At 36.6% G+C, this 21450-nt stretch overlaps 1 protein-coding gene across 1 annotated transcript in view; it reads right to left on the bottom strand.

The window, feature by feature from the left end:
- Nucleotides 1–1785: 1785 nt before the first annotated feature.
- The window catches only part of TRPC5 (transient receptor potential cation channel subfamily C member 5), a 352695-nt gene continuing 333030 nt past the window's right edge, over nucleotides 1786–21450 (bottom strand). The window contains exons 8-11 of the mRNA XM_027534049.1: nucleotides 10418–10621; nucleotides 10143–10184; nucleotides 9244–9333; nucleotides 1786–7490 (exon numbers count right to left, since the gene is read on the bottom strand). Of these exons, the coding sequence (XP_027389850.1) occupies nucleotides 6798–7490; nucleotides 9244–9333; nucleotides 10143–10184; nucleotides 10418–10621 (1029 nt within the window). The 3' untranslated portion in view covers nucleotides 1786–6797. The remainder of the gene's footprint in view (nucleotides 7491–9243; nucleotides 9334–10142; nucleotides 10185–10417; nucleotides 10622–21450) is intronic.

Below are 21450 nucleotides of genomic sequence, written 5' to 3'. Positions count from 1 at the left end.
CTGATAAGGAAAAAACGAGATTCCAAAGAACAGTTTCAGGTTACTTCACAAACCCCACAAGAAACTTGTTTTATAATTGTGCCTATTAAAGTGCATATTGTGTGACAGCAGTTGAAAATTATTTTTTACCAGAAAAAGAACTAACCCCAATTGTCCAAATTTTTATCAAGTATGAATCTAAAATTAGTTTTGACTGTTTCTTGGAATTTAATTTTATAAGATTATGATTTTCTACCATTGAGGGTATTCAGAGATTGTATTGTGTGTTTTGAACATCCTCCCCAAAGCAGGAGTCCATGATGGTTTGAGTAATGTCAGTATTCGAATATGGGTACACCTTAAGGTGGCTACTTTGAAGAATTTTGAAGAACAACATTAATTTGGGCATATTAATTACCATGTTTATGAAAATACCAGTCTCATTTTATAATCTCACTTTATATGTTTATCCTAAATTATGAGGCCAAACTATGATAGGGGCTTCCCTGATAGCTCAGTTGGTAAAGAATTCACCTGCAGTGCAGGAGACCCGGTTCAATTCCTGGGTTGGGAAGATCCGCTGGAGAAGGGATGGGCTACCCACTCCATTATTGTTGGGCTTCCCTTGTGACTCAGCTGGTAAAGAACCCACCTGCAATGTGGGAGACCTGGGTTCAATCCCTGGGTTAGGAAGATCCCCTGGAGAAGGGAAAGGCTACCCACTCCAGTATTCTGGCCTGGAGAATTCCATAGGCTGTATAGTCCATGGGGTCTCAAAGAGTCAGACACGACTGAGCAACTTTCACTTTCAAACTATGACATCAGGTATAGAATCTAGCTTTCTTCCATACTACCCTCTCCCACTTTTACCTTTTATTTCTCTTTTCTGTAGAGTTTTGGTAAATTAATTTCATTTCTTAGATAAAATGTGGGAAAATCATTCCTTTCAGTAATTGGTCATATGTACATATTTATAAAAGACAGTGATATTGTACAATTTAAAATGTAACCTTACTATGAGTCTGATGTGTTGAATTTAGGAATACAGTGATCACAAGGTGAGAATGTGCTGTGATCTGAAATTCAATCTCAATATATATATAACTCAACCTTTGAAAAAAGATTTGCAGTTTTTTCAGAGATAGTTTGCATATACTATTGCACTTCGGGTTGTGTTAAGGGAGAAAATGATGATGTTAATATTTTAATCCAGAAACTACATATTTTAAAAATCAAGGAGTGCCACCTCAGTTTGGTTATTGAAAAAGTTTGACGGTGTGATGATTCAGCACTACATTTTAAAGTGCTTATCTATCTAGTCCTTACTTTGAAAGCTTTTCTGATTATCTCTTTACCACACCAAGTACCTCAAGCACTCCCCATAAAAGCCCAAAGCCTCCTTTATGTCTTGTCACCCAAGGGTCAGTTTTAAGGGTTGTATAAGACCAGAGATTTGTCAAGAGGGTTACTAGGTTAGAAGGTGATGAGTCCCAATGAGTATTGTGGGATATATTGAACATTGTGGGACAAGACAAAGTGGCCAAACCTAGCTTAAGTGTACTTGCAAATGGTTGGTTATCACAGGCTAAAATAAAAGTCACACTGCCTCCAAGGGTGATGTCTCGTGTGTATGCCTGTGTTGAAGTGCAGCTCCTGGGGTGTTAGGTGGCTCTGGAACTTGCTCATAGACAAAGTCAAAGAGAAAAATGCCCTGCACATTGCTGAAAATGGCATTCACACTGCAGGCCTTTCTTCTTCTTTTAGTTTGTTTTGGTTCTATCAAGTCATTTGGAGTTGTCAGGAGGCTTTTTTTTTTTTTTTTTTTTTGAGGGTGAGGGATGAGGTTAGGGCAAATGTGTGCTATAGTGATGGACTGATGAAGGTTGATTACAATGACAAAAATTTGCAGGCTCTTTTTGTTACTATGGAAATTGCCTTTCATTTGGATAATAAGGAGAAGTTGCTACAGAACTTTCACAGTTTTCACATCAGATGAGCTTTTGGCATAAGGGCATTCCACTTGATTTTATATTTAAACATTAATAATTCTTAATATGTGCATGTCTCTTAAGTACCACAAACACTCATGGTATATCTTTAGAAAAAGACCACAACTCAGATCCAATAAACTAACAAGTATAAGATACAAATCCACTCTAGAGTTTAAAAATGCTAGAGCACCCTGGCCAGCTGCCTGTATCATTCCAGCAATTAACTCCTTTATTTCTTAATAAACATTCAATTTCTTAAAGCTCTCAAAACCACCTATCAGCCCCTTCTCTGGACCACCATGCAGTATATAGATGAAAATCCTAGGCCACATATCAACATATGAATAGTAATATCGCAAGTATACAGTAAATCTGAATTATGCAGACTTTAATTCACAAAAAATATATATATTTGTTTTTTTATAGGTAAGTTCTCTCTTCTGACTGACAAGCTTTGGTTTTCCTTCAAACTGGAAACACCAAGTCCTGAGCGCTGTTTGAACAGCTGTACTACAGTGGATGCCGCCTTGGCGGTTCATTTTAGCAATTCCTCATCACATCTCAGGCAGTTTCTTTCCATTGAGCCTATTCCTGTCCCCCTCCCTTCAAAATGATTTAGTAATTACCAAAAGGGATGAAGGGCCAAGCCAGAGCAATCAAATGCTATTAAGTTTCATTGCATGTGTGTGTGTGTACATGCACACACAGATAAGGTTCTCACTTTTACAAACATCCCCAAAAAGTGCAAGCCACGACCCACATCTGTTGGAAAAAGCGATGGGAAGGGTCTTTGGAAATAGAGTAGAAATAGCATTTCTCTGTACTAAAGTAATGCTCACACTGAATTGGGGTACTCGATTCCCAATGACTAGTTCTACACCAACAAATTGTGTATTTGGAACAGTTATCTAGATAAAGCATGTCAAAGAAAGAATCTACACAGATTTGAGGCAAAGCCACAGGGTTTGGGGTTGAAGGGAGCTGACAAGTATATATGGGAAGGTTATTTAAGTGATTCAGATAACTACATCAGCTTATATTAGCTGTGTGTATACAAACAATCTGTTTACTAACACTGTTTTGAAATGTGATTACCAAAATAATATGATCAATTTTTCTTGGGTACTTTTTAAATAGGAAAGAATGCCTGACTCACTTCAAGTACTTTTTCCTAATGGTTGAACAAACCAAGATCTGGGCCACTTAAACTGTTAGTTAAAACAACCCTTCAGTCTCAGCACAAGGCAATATGAATGTCAAATGGTTATTTATATTTCCTAGCTAAGCTATCAACTCATTTTAAGTCATTCAGAAGGTAGAGGCCATGGGGCGCGGTGGTTTGGTGTGTGTGTGTGTGTGTGTGTGTGTGTGTGTGTGTCTTTAATCAAATGCAGACAAATGTTTAGATGTTTTGAACTTAGCTGAAATGCCCTAAATTAGGTCAGAGTGGAATGAAAAATGACTATGAGAGGCAAAAAGAATCAGAAAATTTTCCAGTATGCCTATATAAGTGGACAGGAGCATAACTTGGAGATTTATATCCCTATAAAATTTGACATCTTCCAAAAGTAATGACTTTGAATTTGGAATCATTCCTTTTTCTTTATACTCCACTGGATTTAAAGCTGTAAGTGGAGGACCTACTTCAACAATGGCCATTTTTGAATATACATCAGATATTTTCTTTGTAAACAATTTTACCCTTACTAATTATGAAGTGAAGTAAAGTTGCTCAGTCATGTCCGACTCTTTGCCACCCCATGGACTGTAGCCTAACAGGATCCTCCATCCATGGGATTTTCCAGGCAAGAGTACTGGAGTGGGTTATTATGAAGGAGATGTTAATATAATTATGATGGAATCAAACAAATATAGGTGTCCATAAATGATAAGAAGTTCACCTGTTGTGGAGGTGAACCATAGTATATTTAGACAAAAAGTGATTCTTGAATCATTTATTATTATATCTGACTTTGGAGTACATTTTTAACTTTACATATAAATATGTCAGTCTTAAATTATGGAGTTCATGGCATTTTGGGCGAATGAACAAAAAGGTACAGTGGCCAATCCATTTCCACATCTCCTTTGTATATATATGCTTAATAGTAAATGTCTTGTTTCTATGATCTAGAAGAGCTGGCTTTGTTGACTGGCTTTCTGACCTTGAGCAAGTCATTATCATTTTCTGAGCCTCATTTTTTCTTTCTATTTGTAAAATAAGAATTGAGTGGATCCCCACTAAGGTTCTTTTACTTCTAACTTTTATGTTTATAAATTTACTCTCAAGTTGACTTATACCTTCTCTGGGGTCAGAGAACATAGTTAAACATTTGATTTGGAATGTCTTTCTTGATAGTAGCTGATACAGAGTTAACACAAGTCTCTTTCCTTTCCTACTTTCTACTGGAATTAGAGTTATTAAAAATGTTGGTGTCACCATCATAGACGTTAGGGCAATAACTGATTAGCTTTAACCGCTAACTGGCTTCAATCCCCAACACAGCTAGGCCTGAGCATAGCTGGTGAAATCTTAAGCTCACGTCATAAAGACAATAACCCTGAGACGATCTGAAAAGGAATGAAATATGACACTGGTTTCTTTCAGTAGTAGAGATTGCTATTATGACTTATACATATTCTCTCTTTGGCACATAGAGAAGACTGTATTTTGGACCATAGCTCTATCCCTGGCTATCCTTATTTTCTGACAAACTGATAAAGTAACTGCTGGAACAAGCCTAGGTTATCATAAGTACATGCATTTGTAAGAGAGATGAAATAGGGCCATCGGTTTCTGGTGCCATCAATATGAAAAGAAATGTAGCCTAGGTGCTATTTATTATTCAAAGTGAATTTGGAAACTGGGAAAGTTGAATATGTAACTTTAGAAAACTTCCTTCTGGAAGGTAACCTGTTACTGATGTCAGGGCCACTTAGAATAGTCCCACTTAGAGAAGCAGGTTTGAGTAAATGATCGCTTCAGGTATGATCAAGGAATTATTTTGTGATAATCTCTTGCCAAATGGACCTTGATGCAGCTTGTTCTCTTGGTCACTTTTTCCTGGATCTGAGCTTTGTTCTTCAATACCTCCTCTTGTTTCCCCTTTATCCCCAGTTTGTGTCTTTTTCCTGTAGAATATTTTGTCAATCACTGAAGCTAGGGCTGGAATGGGAATCAATTCAAATAACAGAAACTACACTGTCAAAAACCATTTTGGCGGCATATTTGCACTGAGAATTTCACTAAATTTTGCCAGAAAGTATACACATAAATTTAGATGGTTTCCTATTACTGTTGGCCTTTGCAAGAACAGGGTGACAACTAATTAAGTTTCTTATGTTTTTGAGCTATGTGTTAATTTAATCACCAGGACTCAGACCTTGAGCTATTTTAGGTCATGTGTTAAGAGTGTAAGTTGGGGATACCTTTGTGCTAATGTTGGTAAGAACCACCCTTGTTTAGCAGGTAATCAGTCACTGGTTACCAGGTCTAACATTATGACCACACACATTATGGGCTTCATTTTATAACCTTAACCTATGTTTTCTGATGAGGTACTCTTAAGCTGTGGAAAATAATTTGTTTTGGTGTATAATGCAGTTTTCTTTAAAGACAGTAGAATTTGGATCATGTTTGTAGTTCCATGAATTCACTAGGGTTGTTATGTTATATATTTAACATCAGTTTACACATGCAATTCCACTGTTTCCTCTGAGCAGTAAAACTGCAACTTGAATCAAGTTATCTAGACCTAAAATTGTTTTGTTGTTCTTGTTTTATCAGAGAGCAATTAATTAAAATGAAATTGTTTTCAGATTCTGACACCTCAGCAAGATGTCATTTTTCTGATAAAATATTTTCAAATCCAGATTTTTATCTTAGAAATACTTTTGATAGCAATAATGATTAAAACTATCAACAGTAGATAGAACCCTATAAATATGCCAGCTAATTATTTTTTCTTACCAATGTATGAGATGTAGTGACTATTGGCTAGAGTGCAGGAAAAGTTTTTAAAAAGAGTCCACATCCTAAATACTAATCTTGATACTGTCAAATTTTAAGATGTAGTAAGCTAACTGAAATACACAAACACAGGAAAGGAATTCACTAACTTATTAGATATGACATATACTATGGGGGTAAATAGTCACTGGCATACATTAGGAAACTCACAAGTCTTTAAGAAACAAAAAACTCAACAGCCCCCACAGTAAGGAGAAGTTGTAGTGTTTAAAAACAAAAACACGAAAGCCAGTTATACCTAGAAACCACAAGCTGACAATTCTTTGGAGTCTATTCAGTCTCCCTTTGATGCTGTTCATTGAACCAGAATGGGCAGCGTGGAGCACTGAAGGGCAACAAACATAGGCAGGTGAGTTTGCCTCATCTGATAGCTGGTGGGGACTGCTGAGCACAGCCCTCAGCCCTGTGGGGAAATGGTGTGAGATCCCAAGGAAGGTCAGGAATCTGTGCGGCAGCGACAGTAGCGAAGTGGCACCTGGAGCTTCAAGGAAGCAAGGGTAAGAAAAGCAAAGCCAAAGGGTTAAGCACCTGACTGCATCTCTGCTGATTAGGGGCAAATACCCCTTCAGTTGGTTATGAAATGGACTTAGTGTTTTATAGGTATAAAAAGGCAAATAATAGTAATACTAATAACAAGAACAAAAAAATGAATGTAGCTATAAAAGATGGTGAAAGCAATAGGAGTTTCACTCTCCTGTCTAGTGGGGGAGCAGTGAGGGAATCATATTCTATGTCACCTCTGAGAGCAAAGAAATGAGAAATTTTCTGAGTTCCAGGACATGTGATAACGGCTTGACTTAGAGCCGAGTTGTAACTTGTTCTTCCTGTCCATCACCCCATTTGTGCATGAGCAGGTCACAAGCCTCTCCCCACGTTTCAAATACATCCTCTGAGGAGTCTAAAAGTTTAGAATTTGAGGAACAGATGCTGGATACACAGTGAAGAGAGCTGGAACAGGCTAGAGGGCATTCAGTGCTCTGAGCAGTGCCCCGGGCTTCACCTAATTCTACCTCACTGAGGTTAATTTCACTTTGAGAACAGGCCTCTGCTTTCCCTTTCTCCATCTGAGAATATCTGATGTCCTGCCACATATAGTGTGGCTGAACAATTCCATCAGAGATTGTGTACATCGGCTCTGAACTGGGTTCGGACATATGACCATTAAACTTGGAGAATAGGAGACCCAGTTTCTTGAGAGAGGGACCCATGAAGGATCGTTTGCTTGATGACTCAGCTTTTGACTTGCCTTGGGCACCACCGACTCTTGGCATAGTCCTGATGAGAGGTGGCCCATGGCAGGCTTTTTTCTTGCAGCCTACATTGAAAGAGACACTCTTGGATTTGGCCCGAGCCCCACCACTGCCATCATTGGTATCATCCCTCTGAGAGAGTTCAGTGCTGCTAGTGGAAAAGCTTCTCCTTTGGTGCTTCCTGTTTCCCAAGAGGTCAAGCACTTCATATCGAAAGCTGGAGATATCCTGCTTTAATTCCTAGGGCAAGAGAGAAGACATGTTATGTTAAGAAGCTTCGGAATGTTCCAGGTTTTTGTCTCATAGCAAATCACAAGGTATACGAACTACCAGAAACATCTCACATTATTCCACCACAAGAAAAACATAGTAACAAATCTGTGGGCAGGGCTGGCCATTGGGAAAAAATGTGCAATTGGTAAAGTTGATTTCAGAACCTCCCTATCAGGAGTACACCAACAGACTGAAATGTTAACCAACAATGACAGTATTAGAGTAGTGTATTGGCTCTCATCGACATCTGCATAGAGAAAGATACAGAAGAGGAAAAGCTTTAGGACTCAGGAATAAAACTAGGGAAGTGGAATGTCAGGTGATGAGACTAGTGCTCAGTCGCTCAGTTGTATCTGACTCTGTGATCTCATGGCCTGTAACCGGCCAGGTTCCTCTGTCCATGGGATTTCCCAGGCAAGAATACTGGAGTTGGTTGCCATTTCCTCCTCCAGAGGATCTTCCCAACCCAGGGATCAAACCCACATCTCCTACATTGCAGGCCAATTCTTTACCATTGAGCCACCTGGGAAGCCCCATTTTGGGACAGGGGACCCTGTTTATCCAAGTCCCTGTGAAATGTCTTCTATCTCTCACTGGCTGCCTAGATACTAGATTGCTCTTTTAAAAACCATCTTTGAAAAGCTTACATCTGATGATTTAATTCTTTTGCTTAACACTTTTTAGTAACTTGTCACTGACCTTATGAAAAAGGAAAAATGCCATACCACAGACTACAAGGTTTTTCAAGGCCTGGTATGTGTTCATCTCTCCTGTTTCATATCTTTCTACTCTTTCCCCAGGCTCGCCACTGTCCACCTGTATGAACATATTCTCTCTTGCCTCTGAGTCTCTGCATGTGCTGTTCTCTCTGGAACACTCTTCTATCCAACTAGCTCCTCCTTTAGACCTCAGCTTGAACATGGCTTCCTCTGAAAAGCCTACCTCAAATCCCCAAGTCCCAGCTGGGTGTCCCCTCATTTCTGTGTCTCCACAGTACCTTGTGTTGCTCTTGTTAGAATACTCCGTCATTCATCACCCTGTGTTATTATTGTGTGTCACTCCATGAGAGAGTAGGGGCTGTTTATATCTTGCTCATCACTGTGCTCCAACTACCTGGCAGAGTGTTTGGCACGTAGCAGGCCCTCAACTGGTGAGTTATGTCTAGATTAGGATAACAGCCTTCATGTATTCCTTAGAAAATGTATATGTGTTCTAGGATAGGGTTTCCCAACCAATTGACATGTTGAGTGTGGCAATTCTTTGTTAAAGGGATCTGTCCTGTGCATTGTAGGATTTTTAGCAACAACCCTGGTCTCTACTCACTAGATGCCAATAGCATTCCAGTGTGACAAGCAAAAATGTGTAATGGTAGGATATCATAAATGTTAAGTTTTAATAATAGATTTTTTTGTCTTTATTATATATTTTAAGTAAAGAAGACCTTTAAATCTCACACATCCTTGCCATATCATTTAAAGCATTCAATTCCCACACTGAGAAACACTCAGACTATTAAAAGACTGTGTATTTTTATTATTCATAACTGTGGTGGTGTGACAAACATTGGTAAAATCTCTTCATCTATTGGAAGAACTGTAACTGATTTTACTGTATTATAGGCAGTTGAAATTCCATCACCAGAAACTTCAAATACTGTGAAGATTAAATGATGCTTAAGAAATGTGAAATGAGAAATTAAACCACTTTATGACCAAATTACCTTAAAATTTTCTTCTGTTAGTCCCTCATTTGTTTTGGAATTTCTTATCATAGCTGCCACATATCTTTTGACTAAATTCCTGATAACTTCCTGGAATTTAAACAAAAACATGAAAAGGCATTCAGTTTCCTTCTTGGACTCTTAATACAATAAGGAACATATACAAGAAAAAAATATGCCTAGACTGTCTTTGCATTGGAAAATTCTCACAGGATCCAACCATTTTCTACAAAATCCCCAGTTAATTCCACTGGCTAAATGAAGAATTACTGTGTGTCCAAATAAATTTGGTGGCAGAGTGGGCCAGTGAGATCAAATTCACCCAAAAGAAAATTTTTCTACCCAGGCATAAGGTAAACATGATTCACATTAATAGAATAATCAGAGTAGAGTAATCCTTGAATGGTCACAGTCAGTATCCTTTCCTTTCAGGCTGGATTAAACTTTAACCCTCCTAGTAAGATGAGAGTTTTTTTTCCTCTTATAAAGTTGAGAAAGTCATTCTTCAGTGTCACAAAATCTGCTGATTTCGATGTCCAATAATTACATAGTCAAGATATTTTTTATTAAAGTCAGTATGTTCTTCTCCTTTACAGGGATGGCCTCTTTTAACTTAGCCTCCTGGGAATGGTATACACATAGTCACTCAACTTTGTGTTAGTAACAATGATGATGATAGCCACCACTTAATGCAATACGTCAGGCACTGCCAGGACACACATGCACACACAAATACAAACGTACTCACCACTCAATTCTCACAACTACACTTTGAGTTAAGTTTTATCATCCCTATTTTACAGATGAAGAAACTGAGGCTCAGGGACGGTAAGTGACTTATCTAAGGTCAGACAACTGACCAAGAACTACTGTGCTTAGTTCATATAAAGAAGCTTTACCTGGTAATGTTGGTTCTGTATCAGGCTGTCAGCATGGCGTTCCTGTCATTGAAAATGGACAGAGAGCTTATATCAGCAGTGTCCCAGCAGGCCATCCACTCAAATATATTTCTAAATATTAGGACTGGAACATGACACAGGAGCTGCTGCTTGACAAACCCCCAAAGCATCTGTAGGTTGGAGTAGTTTTATGATGTTCGAGATAGGGAATGTCACAAAGGAGAGAAAGGAGAAAACAGTTGTTTTTACAAAGAGACAATTTTTAAAGGCCTTACTGTGAAGCTTCTCAAGTTGTGCCTTCTTCGTCTACCATCAGGGTCTCTTTTAGGGCAGAAGGTGTTGTTGAACCAGTTGCCAAGGTATAGAAATGACTTGGGGCTGGGGATAATGTTGAAAGGAGGTGGCAAGGTGCCACCTTCATCAAAGTAACTCATCCAGAGCTTCGTCCTTGCAAACTTCCACTCAATATCAGCATGATCCTGTGAAAGACAAGTTCAAAGATGGGGAATGGGAAAGTATAAAATGCACCCATGACTCATTCTAAAAGTTCTACTTGCTTCTACAGAGGGAAATATGTCAGTAGCTATAAAAATTCAATTTACACTGACCTTACGCTCTAGTGTTTTCCTCTACATGTTTTCTAGTTGCAACATTTACGTTTTGTTCTATGATCAATTTTGAGTTCATTTTTGCTTAAGGGGTGAAGTTTACATTGAGGGTTTTTTTTCTTGTTTTGTTTTTGCCTGTCAGTGTTCATTTGCCATTTGCTGAAAAGGCTATTGTTCTTCCATTGAATTGCTTTTGCACCTTTGTCAATCAGTTGTGCATACTGGGACTACTCGCTATTCACATTCAAAAGAATAAAGTTGGATTCCTACCTCACACCACGTACAACATTCAACTTAAAATGAATCACAGAACTAAATTTAATAGATAAAAAGTATAAATCTTTAAGAAGAAAATTAAGGAGTAAATATTTATAACCCTGGATAAAACAATGGTTTCTTAGAGAAGACACCAAAAGCTAAGGAACAAGAGAACAAAATAGGTAAATTGGACTGGGTCAAAGTTAAAAACTGTATGTCAAGGACACCATAAAGAAAATGAAAACCCACAGGCTAAAGTAATGAAATATCATTACTGGAAGAAACACAAGCTGGAATCAAGATTGCCAGGAGAAATATCAATAACCTCAGATATGCAGATGACACCACCCTTATGGGAGAAAGTGAAGAGGAACTAAAAAGCCTCTTGATGAAAGTGAAAGTGGAGAGTGAAAAAGTTGGCTTAAAGCTTAACGTTCAGAAAACGAAGAGCATGGCATCCAGTTGCATCACTTCATGGGAAATAGATGGGGAAACAGTGGAAACAGTGTCAGACTTTATTTTTCTGGGCTCCAAAATCACTGCAGATGGTGACTGCAGCCATGAAATTAAAAGACGCTTACTCCTTGGAAGGAAAGTTATGACCAACCTAGATGGCATATTCAAAAGCAGAGACATTACTTTGCCAACAAAGGTTCGTCTAGTCAAGGCTATGGTTTTTCCTGTGGTCATGTATGGGTGTGAGAGTTGGATTGTGAAGAAGGCTGAGCGCCGAAGAATTGATGCTTTTGAACTGTGGTGTTGGAGAAGACTCTTGAGAGTCCCTTGGACTGCAAGGAGATCCAACCAGTCCATTCTGAAGGAGATCAGCCCTGGGATTTCTTTGGAAGGAATGATGCTAAAGCTGAAACTCCAGTAATTTGGCCACCTCATGCGAAGAGGTGACTCATTGGAAAAGACTCTGATGCTGGGAAGGATTGGGGGCAGGAGGAGAAGGGGACGACAGAGGATGAGATGGCTGGATAGCATCACTGACTCGATGGATGTGAGTCTGAGTGAACTCTGGGAGTTGGTGATGGACAGGGAGGCCTGGCGTGCTGCGATTCATGGGGTCGCAAAGAGTCGGACACGACTGAGCGACTGAACTGAACTGACTGAATGAAATATCATGTATCTGATAAGGGAATTGTACCCAGACTATATAAAGAATGATAACAATTCAATAATAAAAAGACAAATCAATTTGAAAAAGAGGAAAGCACTTGAATAGACATTTGCAGAAAGACACAAATGACCAACATTGTTGGTCATTAGGAGTATTCAAATTGAAACCGCAATGAGATATGACTTTAAACCCACTAGGGTAGCTACAACAATTTTTCATAAAAGAATAGCTAGTGTAGGTTAGAATCTGGAGAATTTGCACCCCTCACACACTGCTGGTGGCAACGTGAAATGGTGCAGCTACTTTGGAAAACCATATGGTAATTCCTCAAATAGTTAAACATAGAGTTAACATACAATCCAGCAATTTCATTCCTAGCTACTTACCCAAGAGAAACGAAAGCACATTCTACACAAAAACGTGTACACAAATGTTCAGCAGCATTTTTCATAATAGCTAAAGAGTAGAAACAACCTAAATGTCCATCCACAAATAAAAGGATAAACAAAATGTGGTATACTATCATTATTATCCAGTCTTTAAAAGGAATGAAGTTTTGACATATACTGCAACATGGATGAACCTTGAAAATCTTACGCTGAGTGAAAGTATATTCTGCTGAGTCTTCCAATCCATGAACATCGTATGTTGTTTCTTTCATCCATGTTTTGTAGTTTTCAATGTGTAAGTCCTATCTATACATGTTTTGTTAACCTTTTGCCTAAAATGAAAGCTTATGCCTATTTCATTTTACTAACAACAGTTTACAATAGTACTGTCTTTTAAAATTTCAGTTTCCCATTGTTCATTGCTAGTATATGGTTGATTTTTATGTATTGACTTTGTATTTTGTGGCCTTGTTAAATTCATGTTTTTATTCTATGAAATTTTAAAAATAGATTATTTAGGGTTTACTTTATACAGAATCACAAGACAGTTTTATTTCTTCTTTTCCAATCTGTACATCTTCAATGCTTTTCCTTATTGCACTACCTAGGATCTCTAGTTCAAAGTGGAATAGAAGTATTTAAAGCAGATATACCTTGTTACTGATCTTAGAAAGTCTTCTTTCACCACTTAGTTAGCTATAGGTTTTGTGGTTCAGGTTGTGCACATTGCATTCTATTCCAGTTTTGCTAAGACATTAAAAAAAAATCATCAGAGTAGAAGTCTATCAAACACCTTTTCTGGTTATATAAATTGATATGACCATAGGATTTTTCTTTTTTAGACTATGAATATGATGAATTACTTTTCATTTCTGGAGTAAATTCTATGTGGTTATGGTATGTTCTTTTTATATATTGCTGGATTCAAATATGTTAATGCTCTGTTGAGGATTTCCCTGTCTATGTTCATAAAGGATATTGGTCTACAGGTTGTTTTTTTTTTTTTAATTTTCTGTACTTTTTTCCTGGTTTGGGTATCAATAGAATACATTATAAATGTAATGTATTTATATATAATTAAAATTAATTTTACCAATTTCTTTTCACTATATTTTAATGTGGTTACTATAAAATGTAACCTATGTGGCACATATTTGTGACTTGCATAAAATTTTTATTGTACAGAACTTCCCTAGACTAATGGTGTATTTAGTCCTGCCTAACAAGGCTTAAAAGCAAGCCTCAGAGATCAAACTATTTCCAGAATAAAGCTCAAGAATATTTAAAACAATACAAAAATATCCAGCGTCCTACAAGGTAAAATTCATAATGTCTGACATCCAATACAAATTTATCACAAATGCCAAGAAATAGGAAAATATGATACATAATGAAGAAAAATCTATTAAACAGAACCAGATACAAATCAGTAATAAAACTGATTAAATAGAATAGAATTAAATAGAATAAACTATATACTGGCAATGAACAATAAAATATTAATTTTAAAAAGTATCATTTAAAATATAAAATCCTTAAGAATAAATGTGACAAAAATATGTGTGTTTTTTAACATTGGAAACTGTGAAAGATTACTGACATAAATTAAAGAAGACTTAAATAAATGTAAAGAAATGGCATATTCATGAATTGAAAGACTGGATATAGTTAAGAAGGCAATTCTTTCCAAATTGATTATAGATTCAATACAATTTCAGTCAAATCTCAGTTGGCATTTTTGAAGAAACTGACAAACTGCTTTCAAGTTTATATATAAATACAAAAGATGTAAAAGATGTAACTAAAAGATGTAGTTAATTTTGTAAAAGAACAAATTGGCATTGAAGATCAATGGAACAAAATAAGAAAGTCCAAAAATAAATGTGTGCATATGCATAATTACAGGCATATATGCAGTTGACTTTTAAGAAAGGTGTCAAAGCAATTCAACTTGGAAAGAATAATGTTTTCAACAAATTACCTTGGAATAGTTGGACTTCCAGAAGGAAAAAATAAAGAATCTTGATCCTTACTTCACACCGTATACAAAAATTAACTCAAAATGAGTTGTAACTCAAAGTTATGGGAGGGCTAAATCTATAAATATTTTACTAATAAACAATTTGCTATGTTTTTTTCTTTCCGCTTGCTTTGGGTTTAGTTTACTGTATTTTTCTAGTTTCATAAAGGTGGAAATTTAAGTTATTGATTTGAAATATTATTTACTTTTTAATATAAGCTTTTAAAAATTATAGATTTCTTTCTGGGGATATTTAGGATATACCGTACTCTCCCTTTAACTCATCTCAAAGTATCTTCTAATTTCCTTTGTGATTTCCTCTTTGAACCAGTAGTTATTTTGCAGTATCTTCTCTACTATCCATTGATATGTGAATATCCCAAATTTTATTATGTTACTGATATCTAATGTTTGCAGAACATATTTTTTTATTATTTCAGTCCTTTAAAAAAGTAGACATTTTATGGACTAACATATAATCTGTCCTGGAGAATGTTCCATGTGCAGTTCAGAAGAACATATATTCTGCTATTGTTGTATGGTATGTTGTATAGATAGATGTCCATTAGGTCTAGTTGGTTTATAGCATTGTTCAAGTATTCTATTTCCTTTTTGATCATTTGTCTACTTCTGTTTGTTACTGAAAGTGGGGTAATAAATGCTCCAATGGTTATTATTGAATTTCTATTTCTCCCTTCAGTTCTGTCAGTTTTTGCTTCATATATTCTTCAGCTCTGTAGATAGGTGGAAATGCATTTATAATTGTTAAATCTTCATGATAAATACATTCCTTAATCATAAAAAATGTCCTTTATTTTCTCTAATAACAAATTTTATCTTAAATTCTCTTTTGTCTGATAATTAGTATAGCCACTTAGCTAGCTCTCTTTTGGTTACTGTTTGCACCATCTATCTTTTCCCAGTCTTTTACTTACAGTTGGGCTTCCCTGGTGGGCAGTGGCTAAGACTGCAGTCCAATGCAGGTAGCATGGTCAAGGAATTAAGATCCCACATGCCACATGGTGCGGCCAAAAAAGCTTTCATCTTTTACTTACAATCTACTTGTATCTTTGAATCTAAAGTGTATCACTTCTAGACAGAATATAGTTGGATCATGTGTGTTTCTTAAAAGTCTGGCAATCTTTGCCTACTAACTGGTTTTCTTAATCTAGTTACATTTATAGTAATTACTGATAAAGTAGTATTTACATCTGCCATTTTTCCATTTTCTGTATGTTGCATGTCTTTTTTGTTCTTTTGAATTATGCAGTTATCTTTCAAAGTAGCTAGGAAAAAAGTCCCCCCCACCAATAAGATTTGTATTGTATTTATCTATGCAATTACCTTTAATTACCATTTTTTGGTGCTCTTTACTTCTTTGTGGTTTTTTTTTTTTTTTTTTTTTGTATTGTCTAGTGTTCTTTCATTTCAGCCTGAAGAATTCTCTTTAGCATTTCTTATAGGATGTGCCTTCTGGCCATTAATTCTCTCAGTCCTTGTGTACTTGAGAAATGTCTTTATTTTTCCTTCATTTAAGGATATATTTGCTGAATATAGAATTCTTGGTTGGCAGTCTTTTGCTTTAACCATTTTATATATGTCATTGTGCTGACTTCTAGATCCCATTGTTTTGGATGGAAATCAGCTATCTTTTCCTCCTTTCAAGATTTTTTTCTTGGTCTTTGAGAGTTTGACTAAGACAAGGCTTTTTATGTGTGTTTATCTTACTAGGAAATATTTGAGTTTGTGGATGTGTAACTATTTTTGAGAAGTATTTAATCATTATTTCTTTAAATATCCTTCCAGTTCTTTTTTTATTTTCTCTCTTCTTTTTCTGGGACTCCCATTATGTTGGCCATACACATGTGTCTCACCATTAAATTCTCTGAAGATCTGTTTTTATTCATTCTGTTTTACTTTCTGATCGTCAGTCTGCTGCTGCTGCTAAGTCACTTTAGTCGTGTCTGACTCTCTGCGACCCCATAGACGGCAGCCCACCAGGCTCCCCTGTCCCTGGGATTCTTCAGGCAAGGACACTGGAATGGGTTGCCATTTCCTTCTCCAATGCATGAAAGTGAAAAGTGAAAGTGAAGTCGCTCAGTCGTGTCCGACCCTCAGTGACCCCATTGACTGCAGCCTTCCAGGCTCCTCTGTCCATGGGATTTTCCAGGCAAGAGTACTGGAGTGGGGTGCCATTGCCTTCTCCTAGACAATGGTAATTGAATTATCTTCAAATTTGCTAATTCTTCCTGCCAGCTGAAATCTGCTGTTGAGCCCATCTAGTGAATTTTTAATTCTGCTACAACACTTTTCAAATCCAGAAATTCAATCTGATCCTTGTGAAAACAATTTCTATCACTTTATTAATATTCTCTATTTGATGAGACACTGTTTTCATAACTTTTCTTTAATTATTTAGATGGTTTCCTTTAGTTATTTGAAGATATTTAAAATAGCTAGTTCAGTCTTTAATGAAACCAACATTTGGGCTTCCTCAAGGACAATTTCTATGACATCTTTTTTCCTGTGTATAAACCATACCTTCTGTGTGTGTGTGTGTGTGTGTGTGTGTGTGTGTGTGTGTATGTTTTGTAAATTTTTCTGAAACTAGACATTTTAAGCAATTTAATATGATAACTCTGGAAATCTGATCCCCTTCTTTCGTTTTTATTGTTTTACATGACTTTCCTTGACTGATTCTGTAAAATCTGTATTCTTTGTCATGGGCAGTCATTGAAGTCTCTGTTCATTTAGCCTAGTAATTAGATAATGATTGCACAGGGATTTCATTAACTGCCTTGAATCAATAAGTTTATTACATTTTCCTTGTGGCTCTGTGTTTGCATAGTGACACATCTTCAATGTTCTTGTAGTTTATCATCTGTAAATGACATGTTTGAGACAATAAGGGAAATTTAAATATGGGCCCCCAAATTAGTAATTATAGTGTATCTGTGTTATATTTCTCGAGTGAGGTATGGTATTGTGATAATATAGTTAAATATATATGACAGTATTTGCAGTGAAATGTGATATTGGCAATTTACTTCCAAATATCTTTTAAAATGTCCTTGGGCCCTATCATATATATATACAGTGGTAAGAGCTTTGTTTCAGAGGCCACATTAACTTGTGACTTATATCCACAAACTTTTAACTTAATGCCAAATAAGATGGTTATACAATATAGTCTCCATTGTCAAAAGTGTACAGTGTAAAGGAGAGAAAAGTCTTTTTTATTAGCACATGAAATCTTTAAAAGGAGACCTATGTCTTACACTGTTTGTCTTAGGGTGGTTTTTGAGTGAACATTCAGTCTGTCAGTGATAACTAGAATTGCTCCTTGGTCTTTTAGATATTCCATGAAGGTTTTCACTTTGCTCTCCAAGGTAGTAGTGCTTAGCTATGATATTAAAGGATTAGCAGATCAAAAATGACATCAAGCAGAATAGAGATTTGTAAACCTTGTTCTATGAATGAAGGTAATGGACTCAGTGAATCTATTAAAATTGTATATAAAATATTGGGGTTTTTAAATTTTTCTGAGCTTTCATCATATTCTCAAAGAAGTATGCCCTCCCCTAAATGGTTCAGAACTACTGAAGTAGAGGATAGAGGATTCTGTTGATTTATGAGATGCCCATTGTCTGTATCTGAACACTGCAAACCAGCTCTTAATGGATAAATCAGAGATACTTCTATGTTCTCTAGGAGGGAATAAATGGCTTTGGGTTAAGTGAGCAACCAGTTCAAAAGGGAAACAAAACCCTAGATTAAACTTAAGGTACTTGTTAAACCCACTGCTAAATTTTATTTCATGAGTTAATAAAGAAGCACATATATTACCATGTTTGAAAAATATTTTGATAGCTATTATAATTTATTTCTATGGTAATTGCATATATTTTGTTTTCATGTAGCCCAATTTGTGTGTTTTTTCTTTTGATATACATGCTTTTGCTGTTCTAATCTTTTAAAAAAATGTAAATATATTTGACATATAACATTAAGGTGTACAACATTGTTAATTTGATACACTTATACATGGTGATATGATTGCCATTGTAGCTCTATTGCATTACATAATTATTGTTTTTTGGTGGCTGGAATAATTAAGATCTAGTGTCTTAGCAATTTTGATGATTACAGTATGATATTATTGTCCCTAGTCACTATATTGTGCATTATATCTCCAGGACTTGCTACTAGTTGCAAGTTTGTACCCTTAGGCAATGTGAATTGTACACTTGCAAAAATGATTTTTATGGTATCTGGATTATCTCAATGAAGCTGTTACCAAAAAATAAACTGAGAAGAAAACATAGGAATAATTTTCATGACTTTATGTTAGGCAGTGATTTCTTAGATTTCACAGATAGCAATGCTGCTCTCCTCATCTTTTAAACTGTACAATTCAGTAGTTTTTAATAGATTTACAGAGTTGAGCAACCATCACCACTATCTATTCTAGAAGATTTTCATCACTCCTGAAAATCCCCTGTATCCATTAGCAGTCAATTCCCAGCACTTGGTCCCCTCCCCAAAGCCCCTATCAGCCCATAATCTACATTAGTTTCCATGGATTTATCTATTTTGAACATTTCATACCAATGGATTATATAATATTAGTCCTTTGTGTGTATATTCTTTCACTTAGCATGTTTTCAAGGTTCACCCATGTTGTGTGTGCTCAGTTGCTCAGTTATGTCTGACTCTTTGTGACTCCATGGACTGTAGCCCACCAGACTCCTCTGTTCATGGGATTTTCCAGACAAGAATACTGGAGTGGGTTGGCATTCTGTCCTCCAGGGGATCTTCCTGACCTAGAGATAAAACCCATGTCTCTTGCATCTCCTGCATTGGCAGGTGGATTCTTTACCACTATGCCACCTGGGAAACCCCCCATACATGTTGTAGCAACTATCAATACTTCATTCCTTCCTGTGGCTGAATAATACTACATTTCATTGTATGGACATACTATGTCTTTGTGTATTTCTTCATCAGCTGATGGTTGTTTGAGTTGTTTCCACTTTGCTGTTAATATTAATGAATTATGTTACTGTGAATATTTATGTCCAAGTCTTTGTGTAGATATATTTTTTTTTAATTCTCTTGGGGACATACCTAGGAATGGAATTGTTCAGTTATACAGTAACTCTATGTTTAACTTTATGAGAAATTGTCATACTATTTATTAAAGTGGTTATACCATTTTACATTCCCACTATCAATGTATGAGTTCTGATTTTTCTACATCCTCACCAAAGCTCGCCACAGTCCGTGTTTTTTTTTATCATAGACATGCTAGTGGGTGTGAAGTGGTATCTCATTCTGGTTTTGATTTATGTTGTCTTAATGCTGAGTGATGTTGAGCATGTTATCATGTGCTCATCAGCAATCTGTATATCTTATTTGGAGAAATGTTGATTCATATATTTTTGCTTATTTAAGAATTAAGGATAAAATTTGGCATGAGAAACAGTCTGATTCTGGGGTTTTGAGATAATTTATAGTGGATGGCAGGGCTTCCCTGGTAGCTCAGCTGGTAAGGAATCTGCCTGCAATGCAGGAGACCCCGGTTCAATTCCTGAGTCGGGAAGATCCCCTGGAGAAGGGATATAGGCTACCCACACCAGTACTCTTGCCTGGAGAATCCCCATGGACAGAGGAGCCTGCTGGGTTACAGTCCATGGAGTCACAAGGAGTCAGACACAGTTGAGCGACTAAGCACAGCACAGCAGCATAGTGGATGGAATAAATGATGACAATTTTAACCACCTCAACTCTCCATTCCCCAACTATTATTAAAGACAAAAAAAATTCACTCAGAGTTCTGTAAAAGCAAAACAAAAAGTGCTAAAAAAATTATTGAACTCACTTTATTTCATCCAGATAACAAACTTATAACAATCCTGCATGCTCAAGCTATCTATCTTTTAATTTGTCTATTCTGGTATTAGGATTTACAAGTAAAATGATCATCACAGGGTTAAGTATTGATATATTTATTGAGTTGAAAAATGAAGTCATCCTTTTTGAGACAAAAGAAATATGATTTAGCAAATTGATTTGGAAATGAGACTGGCTTTGCTAGTTAGGCTCTCTGACAGATTTTTTTTCAATGAATTGCTGAATCTGAAGCTCGAAAATTTTGGTAAAATTATATGTAAAACATATGAGAAGAAAGCATTTCATAAAGAAACGGGTGCTGCTGCTGCTGCTAAGTCGCTTCAGTCATGTCCAACTCTGTGTGATCCCATAGACAGTAGCCTACCAGGCTCTCCCGTCCCTGGGATTCTCCAGGCAAGAACACTGGAGTGGGTTGCCATTTCCTTCTCCAATGCATGAAAGTGAAAAGTGAAAGTGAAGTCGCTCAGTTGTGTCCGACTCTTAGCGACCCCATGGACTGCAGCCTACCAGGCTCCTCCGTCCATGGGATTTTCCAGGCAAGAGTACTGGAGTGGGTTGCCAGTGCCTTCTCCAAGAATGGTTAAGCTGTATTAAAGTTAATAACATTTCTATTTTCCATTTCAAGAACTTTGTTTATTATAATTGAGTTAAGCAAAGTGCCTCTATGTAACACAGTAACTGGTACATTTAATAATTATTTGATAAGTCTTAGTAAAGTCTCCAAATTTAGTGGCTTAAAACAACAAATATTTATTATTGTAAAGTTTCTGTGGGTCAGGAATCTGGGTGTGGCAAGTTGTTTGCCTCTGGCTCAAGATCCCGTACAATGGTATAATCCAGTTGTTGGCTGGAGATGGGGTCTCGACTGAAGCCTGAACTGAGGGGCATTTTCTTTCAAGCTGGTTGTATGGTTGTTGACAGGATTCGGTTCCTTGTGGGATGCTGGACTGAAAACCTTAGTCTTTTGCTGGCTATTGGCCAGAGATCTCTCTCAGTT

The sequence above is a fragment of the Bos indicus x Bos taurus genome, chromosome X (assembly GCF_003369695.1).
Source record: "Bos indicus x Bos taurus breed Angus x Brahman F1 hybrid chromosome X, Bos_hybrid_MaternalHap_v2.0, whole genome shotgun sequence".
NCBI classification, from domain to species: domain Eukaryota; kingdom Metazoa; phylum Chordata; class Mammalia; order Artiodactyla; family Bovidae; genus Bos; species Bos indicus x Bos taurus.
This window is presented reverse-complemented; position numbering and strand designations above follow the sequence as displayed.